Genomic DNA, 11,793 nt, shown 5'->3' with positions numbered 1-11,793 from the left:
GTTGTTTTATTTTCTAATATATATATATATATATATATATATATATATATATATATATATATATATATATATATATATATATATATATATATATATATATATATATATATATATATATATATATATATATATATATATATATATTTGAAACTTTTATTTTTAACTTCATTAGCATGTGTTATAAAAAGTTCATTATAAGCATTTTGGAATTTTTTAATTATTGCAAATATTTAATTATAAAATTAAGGAAAAGTTAATTTTTATTTTTTATTTTTAAGTGAAATATTTTGCATTTTATTGTTTTATATTCAGTTTTAGTATAACTTGCTCAAATGTTTGTAAACAAAAAATGACTTCTTGTGTGGTTTGAACCATTGTTTGAATTATCACAAATTTTAGGTAATGCTCTAGTTGTTTATTGCGAAAAACCGTTTTTCCATGATTTTCCATTTTTGGATTGAAGCCCAAAAACCGTGTCGTTTATGGAAATTCAAATTTGTGGGAAAATGTTTTTTTTTAAACTTATTTTATTAAAGTAATCAAAATTTGATATTTATCCCACCTTTAGGAATTAAGTAACGGCTTCATTGTGGGTTTTTGTAAGCGTACGCTGCCTTTATAAATATAGGCGTTAGTTTTTATAAACTGTCAATAAGACTCAACGCAACTCGGATCAGATTTGATATTTTAAATATTAATTTAAATATATTAAAACAAATATAACTATTTTTTGTTATTTTTGTTTCAGGAATTTCCTGCGTATATAACTCTAAGCAAAATGATCACGATAATAAACAATGTTTGTAATTTCAAAAACCGATTTTATTTTATGTTTACATTTTTATGTATTTGTGTAATACGATTATTTATGATATTTATAATAAGCATAATAATCCTTGTGGGGAATAATGATAGCCGTTTTCAACTAAACAGTTTTACTAATTAGGCGACGCGTACATAAAAAAAATTGTATGCTAAAAATAGCTAATTAAAATGACTGTGACGCTAAAACGTTTATTTGTCATAGTTAATAAAGCAAGTTTTAAAAAGAATTTATCTATTGTATATTGACTCAATATTGTTGAAGTTAAAAGATATCCATATATTTCTTCATTCAATTCTAATAATTTAAACAAAACAATCAGTGATTATTTTATATGAACAAATTTGCTTTGTTGCTATTAGTTACCTTATATTTGTAAGAAACTTTATCGATCGACTAACTGATTTTTTTTACTAAAATCTAATAAGAATATTTTGTATTAAACCGTTGTTGAAAAATAAATATTTCTATATTACTAATGCAGCTATCAGTAGGTTATGCATTACAAACTATATAAGAAAACCCATCTCCGCGTCTTCCAAGTTTACGAGTGTATCTTATTTTTTCATCAAATGTTGAACTTACAGATATTTCGTCACTATAATAAGTTTCGTTGGCTGCTGATTCGGAACGGCTTATAGAAAAGTTTCTTGAACATAAAATATTATTTTTATCTAAAGGGTAATTGCTGTTTAAATACTGGAAGTGGAAAGTACTCCAGTCATCAGGATATGACTCATGATTATAACAATTATTATTACTAATGCTTAAGCTTCTTGAACGAAATGCGGTGGATTCTTTATGATGAGTTTCTTCCGGATAATCTATCGAGTCCGTGGAATGATTTTGGTTTTGTGAATTTAAACGGCAAGTTTCTTCGCGTTGGATATGTCCTTGAATTCCTGAATCTGAGATTACATTTATCTGAGTTTTATTACCTTTCAAATTAGCTTTTTCATGAAAGCACACCAGTATTTTTTTTTTAGCTTCATCGTTTTGAATCCTTGAAGGTGTTTCGTGCATGCTATTCATCAATAAACAATTAGCACAACTTTCTATTTCTTCACTTTCGCTGAGAAGCGGGTTGTTAGTATTATTACATGTAGAAGTGGGGTTTAAAACATTGTAAGTATCTAAACCTGCCTCTTTTATATGGCTAGTTGTAGGAACTAACTGTGACGCATTTAAATCGTTCAAAGCTTGTTTCATACAACTTTTACGTTTAAACTTTCTTATTCTTGAAAAAGTTCTAATGATTTCAATGATAAAAATACATAATGCTAAAAATATTATGGTTGCAACCAGAATAAGTCCACTAGCTATAAACGTAGTCCGTTTCTCTATAGGTTAAAAATATTTATATAAACGTTGAGAAAGTAATATGAATAAGGTGTATCCTGTTTTATCTATAAAAATAAAGATGTTACAGACCGGCTTACATAATATTTACACGTAGCAATTTTATGGTTTTTCATTTTTACTTTATGCAACTTATCATTATGACATAATAAAAATATTTACAAAGAGTGAAGAAAAAATTATTGTTCAATCTTGACCTACCTTTTATATAATCAACCATTGATTTAAGCTCTTGCAACACTTTCATAAGCTTGAACGCAAAAGAATAGCCTGAGCTAATATCTTTCATTTTTTTTAGTTATCATCTGTTACTGCTTGGAATACCAAATAATATGAAGGTGTATGTTTTCAAACGTTGTATACGCATAAAATAGAACGATAAATCTTTTTAAGTTCGCAGTCGGTCATGTAATCTAAATATTATTGTTGTTATGTCTTTCAAATTTGTTTAAATATCATGTTTTGAGTGAATATTGTTTATAGGTTATTTAAGCGACTAACGTCGTGTACACATAACTTTGATACTGGCGTCTTTTCAATTCATCTATTTTATGATTAACAATATCGTTGTCGCTTCCAAAAACACTTGCTTTTTTTTAATACTACTGTTTAAAAAAAAAATTTCACTAAAAATTTATGGCCTTTTATAAAAGTATTTGAAATGGTTTAAGCCGTTTTATTTGATGAATTAAGCCACTTTAAATATATTTTTTTTTTGCGCTTAGTGTGATATACGACTTCCAATAACCGCATTCATTAATAAAAATTGTATTAAACTCACTAACTATAATTAAAGGCTTTCGCTTTACTAAAGCGTAAAAATAAAATAAGCCAAAGGAAATGAACTTCACAACACATAAAGTCTTTCGTAAAATTTAAAAGTATGAAAAACGTCATACATTAAATGTACAATAAGGTTATAGAATAACTTTAAAACGCCAAATCAATAAAATATTTTTGCGCTCAATAAAAAAAAAATGTTCCGGTTAGATTTAATCAAGTAAAATCTTAACTAAAGTTGTTTTTATCTAAAAATAACTTTATACTCATCAAAATAATGTAAAAGACCAGTAAAGGTCTTTTAGAGTGCCTCTTCAGACCTCATGCGAAAATTATTAAATTAAAAAATAGTTTACACTCTCGCATTAAGAAAAAAATATTTAGTGGTGTGGGAGTGGTGCGTGGGAGTGTGGTGGTGGTGGGAAAGAGGGGGCAGGGCTAAATAATTTTAAGCATTTAAAAAATGAATTTATCAAAATAAACTTCAAACCATTGATATTAGCCTTCTCTGTAACGCTATTCATAAAAAATAGGACGAAAATTCAACCACAATAGATATTTTCATTTAAGATATTCCAAAAATAAATGCGAAAAATTTCCTTGTTTTAAAATACTAATTGCGTAAAAAAACAAATTGCCTTAAAAACTAGGGAAACTTAGACCAATTTCAGAGGCGTAACAATTGGAAATTGTTACGCCTCTACCACCAGTAAATAGTAGGAAATATTAAAATTATATAATGATATTAAAAAAAACAGCAGTAGATCCTCAATACTTAAATAATAGTTTACGATACAGGTTTTCATTTTATAAAGCTTTCAAAGTTTTTTGGTTTTGGTTTTTGGAAAAAACCAAAATAAATATTAAAATAGTATGAGTTATTATTGTATCTTTAATAAACTTTTATTGAGTTATTTAATGAAGGAAGTCTATTATGACAATATTCTTCTTTAAAAAATTAGATTACTAAAATCCAATTTCTCGCAATTTAAAAAAAAAATCAAATCCATAAAATTGTAATAAAACCAATTCATCAAAATGTGCAAAACGTTAACCATTTTTAAACTTGGGACAAAACATCTATTATGTGGCTTTAACAGAGTGTGTAAGAATGTCATTTTTTTTTATTTTTTGTTTATTTAAGTTATCTCCTTAAATATTTCTGATACCAATCTTTTTCTTTTTTTAAATAACCTCTTTTTTTTTCTTTTTAAAACAATGATATTCTGTTAATAAAAATCACTTTTTTCTTCCATTTAAAAACTAGCAAGCAATTTTTTAACAATTTTTCTAATTTAATTCGTTTCGCTAGCTTAATTTGCTAATTAATATTTTATTGTTATTATTTATTAATTTATTGTACTTTACAGTAGTTTTGTCGTACTTTACACAAGTTTTATCGTATTTACACCAGTTTTATCGAACTCTAGGTTGCCATCCTTCTAAGCAACTAGCAAAAAAAATTTAATTTAAACTATGAGGTTTGCTGTTATTTTGTCGAAGATGACCAACAACACTATTTCTTCCGAACACCTAACTATTTCATAAATTTTCTTTGACTAATGTTCTGAAGGTCATTTTTCATTTCAATTTAAATGAGTTTTTAATTTGCAAATGTATATTTTTCTACGTGATTCGCAAATTAAGTAAAATTTAAAATTTTATAGAACTTCTATCCTTGATTATTATATCTTTGGACTGTATGAAGTGTAATTGAGCGATTTAGATTATTGAAAATCTTTGATGCTGCGTCACCTTTTTCGTACTTAAAAAGAAAATGTTTAGTTAAAGACAGTTTTATAAATGAGGATAATAATAAATTTATTTTTAGTTGATAACTAAAAATTAGTTTTTAAAACTCTGAGCTTCTTTGTAGACCAAATCTCTATAGAACACATAGATACAATTTGCATGTCTTTTAAAAGTTAATCTTATGCAAATAATGAGTATTTTTTAACGTTGTATTTATTTTAGTATAGAATATAATGCCAGACACAGCAAACTATTCATGGCACAAATAAGTTGGATAAAAAAGTGAAAAATAGTCTCTTATATATATAAACTACGATTAACGATGGTCTATTGATGAAATTTTTAAAATAGACATTATTATGCATGGCTGATCGAGGAAAGTCTATAAACAGATAATTTAATGCATGTTTGATTGAGAAAAGTCTTTAAATAGACAATACTATGCAAATGTTAAAACTATTAAAATAAATGCTACCAAAGCCAAAAACATAAAGATAAAATATATCGTTATATAACCATAGGTATTAACTATTGATAATAAATACTTTGCTTAAGCGGCTAATTAGTTATTATATAGTACTTTTAACAAAACCTCGTTGCATCGAGACATTTGTAAAGAAGGTTTAGCAATTATACCTAAACTACCAAGGGTAATTTAAATGTTTATACTTTAAACCATAGATCTAACTTTTATGACCATGCTTGAACCGTATAATAACACTGACAATTTTAGATGTTGAAAATTTAAACAAATGTTCAACTATGAAGAATTTTTAAAAAGGTCAAAAAGATGATCCTTTTATGATTTAAGAAAATATTTGCCGCAATTAGCGGAGTTTTGTGTACTTAGAGTCTCCTTGTACCTAGAGCCTCCATTTGAAAACTATAAAGTTTTAAGTTATGCTTCTCAGTCAAGTGATTAGCTGTAAAAAATTTTATTTTTTAATCCTATTTATATTCTCAGAGTGTGTTGCCACGGCAAGTTATAGTCAGAAAATGCTTTTTGATGGTTTAAAGTAAAGTACTGCTGCTGGTATCTTATATTGTTTTACAATTCTAGAGGAAATGTTTTTCTATAGGTTCTTGTATATTATTTTGTTTGTTACTTATTTATGAAATGCAATGTTCATACATAAGTAACAAACAAAATAATAATAAGTTTTTTCTCAATCTGACATTTTTTATGAGGGTATCAAGGGCCTATGAGGGTACCTAGGGCCATATAGTTTGCTTATGCCTAAGCTCATATGTGTTTTTACTGATGAAGAATTTGTTTAATCACGAGAATTCTAATTAACATTAGATAAATTTGTTGAAAACAATCTAAGAATAAAGAAATCTTGAATAAAATTTGTGCCTATTGTTGTTGTTTATTTATTATGGAATTAAACCTAATTTTCAGAGAGTAGTCCTAAGTACAATAGATGGTGGCCCTAGGTACAATTGAAAAAAAGCTTATTATACCTACGGCCATTATTTTTTAAACACTTTTATTCAACAGACTTTTATATTTAATTCATTTTAGCTATATTAATACAAAGTAATTAGTAGAGAAATGTGATCATATCAATTTCACCATTTTTAGACAAGTATGGGGCCTTGAAATATATATATATATATATATATATATATATATATATATATATATATATATATATATATATATATATATATATATATATATATAACTTTTAATGGAGTTTCTGTGCAAGAATCAAGAAAATGCTAAGTGTTAAATTTAATTGGCGTTTTCTTGATTTTTGCACAAAAAGGTCGCGTCCCACGTCACTTTGACCATTTGCCAATGAATAAAGATTTTGGTATTGTAGGTGAAGAGGCCTTCAAAAGTGGGGGCTTAAAGGCATTGGGTTCGACCATACAGTGATGGCCCCTATTTCCAGTTTCAACGAAACAATTGCAGTTTCAAACAAGGATTTTTCGTTTTCAACTCCTATTGAAAGATCTGTGTCATCAAACCTTTGACTGTATACAATTTGAGATGAGGCTCCATCCATTCCAGCTTTCATATAGAATTTTCCAGTTGTTTCCGATCCATCTAGACACTCTGTATTAGATATGTTTATAATTCTTGATAAAGTGTGCACACTTTATCAAGAATGTACGCGTACAAACACATTAACAACAATTATTCACTTTAGTTATAAACCACTACACGTCATGTAATATTTAACATAATATAATCACATCATGTTAAAAATATCTGTATTCAAGATTCAAGAAATAAGGATGAAACACTTTTCCAGGCATGATGTGAACTCTCAAATTTTTTATTTTTAATACTATTGTCAAATGAGGATGTGTTACAAAATATTACGGTTATTGCAGCTTGGGAACATGAAGAACCCAAATAATGGCCGCCTCCAACCCTCTGAGAGGGGGGACAGTATTTTAAACATAATTGTTTTCAAAACTTAAAATAAAACTTAATTTTATCAATAGAATTCAAATTTCATAAAAAAATCTTTTGGCGTTCAGAAGTAATGACCACGTACAGTTTACAACCCCCTCATTATGGGGGGAAAAATATTATACACAGATTTTTATTTTTTATACTTATGCCCATAAACCATTTCGGGCAATTTGGGGCAGCTGATTTTTTTTTTAGTTATCCATGATAACATCCCCTAGGATAAAAAATTCATTTCAGGGTGGAACTCTGCGGAACTTTTGAAATATATTATTTTCAAAAACAATATTTATCGAAAAACTTATATTTTCACCTAATATTTTAATTACTCATTTGGCAAAAGTTATATTCAATATTTTAGCCTTTTTACTTTTAAAAAAGATAAAAGAATGCCTAAATAAAGCTTTATGATAAAAATAAATAAAAAAAATCATCTAAATGAGTAAAAAAAATTAAAATTAGAAAAGTATAAAAAGTTCGCGAATTTTAGCGAACTTTTTTTACCTTCTACTAGGTAGGAAAAAATGCTTCTCTGACTAGGATAGTAGTAGACATGAGAGAACCAAAATATATATTTTTCTTATCATTTGATATTTTTTCTAATAAGTTGTAAAAAAAATTAATGAAAATGGTGTATCAAAAAAAATCCACTTATGGCCACTTTTTGAGCTTTTCGCTTTCATAGCGTGTCGTTTCCATCCATCCTGCAAATCTAGTCAAAATCTGCCAGTATCTATTTTCTTGTTGTTGAGCAAAATTCCTGATAATGCTTTTTTCAGTAACTTATGGTATTGTTTACTTTGCTGTACTCCTTACCAGATTTTTTCCCTCTACCAGATTGTAATGTAGATTCGCACATAAGTAATCATCAACTGTTCCATATCCTAGAGAAGTCCTAGAGCCAAATCTGAAGGGAAGACAACTCATAAACAGAAAAAAATATATATATTGAATCATTTTTATCTCTATTATCCAGGCAGCAATAATGTGAAGCAAATATTTATATAGATTTTACATTATACGTTAAGTACATTTTTTATGCTAATGGATAGTAAAATAAACTAGGGATGTACCGGAATACCGGAATACCGGAGTTTATTTTCTACTTTATTTATTTAATACATGTGACACAGACAGTGTAAATTAATTTAAAAAATTATTGTTTTACAGGGCAAAGAAGAACTATGGATAAAACTAGGTAAAAAATACAAAATTCTTAACAAATACAATGTAATTTTAGGTAAAGCTACAGTTTAGCGCTCTAAAATGATTTTATTTTTCGCTTGTTGCGCTCTCGTTAGTTGAGAATTTTTAAACATCAGAAATTTCAATTGAAACAATAAAATAAAAAAGATTGCTGCCCTATGCCAAATCCTCAGTAGATGTTGCAGCATTTCCATGTAGAAGCAGGCTATAAGATAGTCAATGTAGCAACACTCCCTTGTAGCAGCAGGCTATAAGATATTCGATGTATGTACTAGAGCCAATAAATATTCTTTATGTTTTTGTTAAAAAGTTACCACTTTGAGAAAGTTTCGACACGAAAGCGCATCTTATACTGCTAATTTAAGTGAGCAGTGTGACGTCATACTGAAACAGCCTGCTGCCGGGGGCTTCAGTACATACATCGACTGACAAATAGCCTGACTCGCAGTGGAGTGCTGCTACATCGACTGAGGGTTTGGAACGGGGCAGCAATATTTTTATTCATTATTCTTTGTTTTCTTCTTCTTTTTCTAAAAAAGCCGTATTGATTTAGATCAGCAAAAAAAGTGAGCAAATGCTCACATAAATATGCTGTTGTATATATATATATATAAATATATATATATATATATATATATATATATATATATATATATATATATATATATATATATATTCATATATATATATATATATATATATATATATATATATATATATATATATATATATATATATATATATATATATATATATATATATGTATATATATATATATATATATATATATATATATATATATATATATATATATATATATATATATATATATATATATATATATATATATATATATATTGCTGCAAGAAAGCCATAGCCAATAAAAAAGCCATTAAAGACAAAAGTGCACCTTTCTCGACTAAATTTTCATCGCATAATCTTAGGTGTCGAATGTGACAAAAAACTTTTTTGTAAAACAAAGATAGAAGAAAGCAAATAAATAAACTTGTCTTTGGAGGAATTATATCAAAATCTCCGTATTGTCATTTAAGCAAATTTAACACTAAACACACAATCTTTAATTAACATAAGTAATAATTCAAAAACTCGTATTATATGTGATGCAGCTGTTAAAAGCAAAGAAAAAGAATTAATGGAAAAAATTCAGGATGCAGGAGTACACAAATTAATAGAGCAATTAATAGAGCATTTTGTAGGTTTTTCTATACAACATTATGTTAGAGAAGAAGATTCTTTTGAAGTATCTTGGGAACTTGCGCAAGTGGTACAAATTGATCAATTAAATCCTAAACGAACCACATACCTTGTTAAGTACGATAGATAACCCAGAGTTGTTAACAAAGCCAAAATTAGCAAGGCCAAAGCCACATGTTACAAGGTTAAGGCCGAGACCAAAAGTTACGAGGCTAAGGACAAGACTGAGGCTACGAGTTTTAAGGTCAAGGCCAAGAGTAAGAGTTTCAAGGCCAAGACCTACGCAAACATTTTCAAGACCAAAGATTTAAAATTTTTCCTTACATTAAGGCCAATTATTAACAAAACTTTAGGTAGCAAATGCTGTGACAATAAAACCACATGTTGTAAAAATACACCAAAGTTATGCGCAGAACTCTACGAAGTCAATAAGAAAATATACTTAAAGATATATGTGAAAGCCAAAAACAAAAATACATAAAAATTAAGAATAAAAACTTTTAATTCTTTAGTTTAATGTTTTTTTTTGAAGGCCAAGACCAAAACAATCATAGCCAACGCCAAAATTTTCAAGGCTAAGGTCAACAATTTCAAATCCAAGACCAAGGCTTAAGGTATTTTTGGCCTTATGGTAAGGCCGAAGCCAAGGACTAACAACTCTGGATTGACCTGATGGAGTATGGTCATTTCCTTTATTAATTGATTTTGAAAAAGGTGATCTTATTCTTTGTAGCTAGGATTCTGAGGTTATTTTATTTAATAAAAATTTAGAATTATGTTGTAGTAAGTATTTTTTTTTAAATTTTGTTATGTTCCAATAATTTATCTTTACTGCATTTGAATACAGTGGTTTTTATCCTTATAAATGGTATGAATCATATCTGAAATGTTTGTATGAACCAATTTTGTTTAATTTAAAAGTATTTTTATATTATATATCAATATTTTTATCTTTATGGTTAACTGCACATTATTATAAATTTTAAAATTAAAAACACTTTTACATGCGACTAAATTATCAGTGAAATTTTGAGCAAAGAAAACCATAACTGCTAGATAAACCTGAAATGAAGTGAAACAATGAACAATATATATATGCATATATATATATATATGCATATATATATATATATATATGCATATATATATATATATATGCATATATATATATATATGCATATATATATATATATATATATATATATATATATATATATATATATATATATATATATATATATATATATATATATATATATACTACAGCATATTTACATAAATATGCTGTAGTATATATATATATATATATATATATATATATATATATATATATATTATATATATATATATATATATATATATATATATATTTATATATATATATATCTATATGTCTATCTATCTATATATCTATCTATCTATATATCTATCTATCTATCTATCTATCTATCTATATATATATATATACATATATATATATATATATATATATATATATATATATATATATATATATATATATATATATATATATACGCATATATATATTAGGTATGTGGACTAAATTTTTTAAATTGATCAAATACTTGAATGTTATATATCAATAGAAAATGCAGTATTTTAAAGGTGAAAAAATTATAAAAATCGAACAATTCTATAAAAAGTTATGACGTTTTTAGTAGCAAATTTTCGATATATTGATTTCTTGACAAAACTGTGGTCAAATAAAAAATATTTTTCGCATAAATTGTCATAACTTTGCCAATTCTTGTTCAAATATCTATAACTTGGTATCAAAAGATAGATGTAAAAATGGGCTATAATTTCAAACTAGTTTCTAGGTAAAGGGAGAATTGAGGAATCCGGAGGTGGGTGCCAATCCAGCACCTACACCTCACCAAAGTACACATTTTTTTCATAAAAGTGTTTTTTTTTTTATGAAATTGGTAATATTCATGTATAACAAGTTCTTATTTTTTTATTCCACATCACTAGCTTATTCTACAGATCTATATTAAAGTTGAGTGTTGGGTTGTGGATAAGGTTTAACACACCCTATCAAAATTTCATTCTTTTAATTATTTCAATCGTTACTAAAATAAGTAAATCTATTACAAAAAATAAAAATTAAATTTCAATACTTTGAATAATAGTAACTAATGGTGTACAAATAGTTTTATGGAAGGAGACATATGTCACTCCACCCCCCTGCTTTGCCTAGAACCTTAAA

General features: G+C 26.6%; 1 protein-coding gene across 1 annotated transcript; it reads right to left on the bottom strand.

Annotated features, from left to right (window-relative positions):
- Positions 1–1,078: 1,078 nt before the first annotated feature.
- On the bottom strand, positions 1,079–3,010 carry LOC101237147 (uncharacterized). Its single transcript, XM_065793036.1, has 2 exons — positions 2,384–3,010; positions 1,079–2,163 (listed from the first exon to the last, which is right to left on the bottom strand). The coding sequence occupies exons 1-2, from the start codon at positions 2,469–2,471 to the stop codon at positions 1,319–1,321; spliced, it is 933 nt and encodes a 310-aa protein (XP_065649108.1). The 5' UTR covers positions 2,472–3,010; the 3' UTR covers positions 1,079–1,318.
- Between the last annotated feature and the right edge of the window lie 8,783 nt (positions 3,011–11,793).

Source organism: Hydra vulgaris, chromosome 03 (assembly GCF_038396675.1).
Source record: "Hydra vulgaris chromosome 03, alternate assembly HydraT2T_AEP".
Taxonomy (NCBI): Eukaryota; Metazoa; Cnidaria; class Hydrozoa; order Anthoathecata; family Hydridae; genus Hydra; species Hydra vulgaris.
Note: the sequence above shows the minus strand (reverse complement) of the source record. Positions and strands in the feature narration are given on the sequence as shown.

Excerpts from the sequence above, each read along its gene's own strand:
- LOC101237147 (XM_065793036.1), bottom strand. The coding sequence starts at position 2,471 with ATGAAAGATATTAGCTCAGGCTATTCTTTTGCGTTCAAGCTTATGAAA. Across the intron at positions 2,164-2,383 it reads AATGGTTGATTATATAAAAG|AGAAACGGACTACGTTTATA; the intron begins GTAGGTCAAGAT and ends TTTAACCTATAG.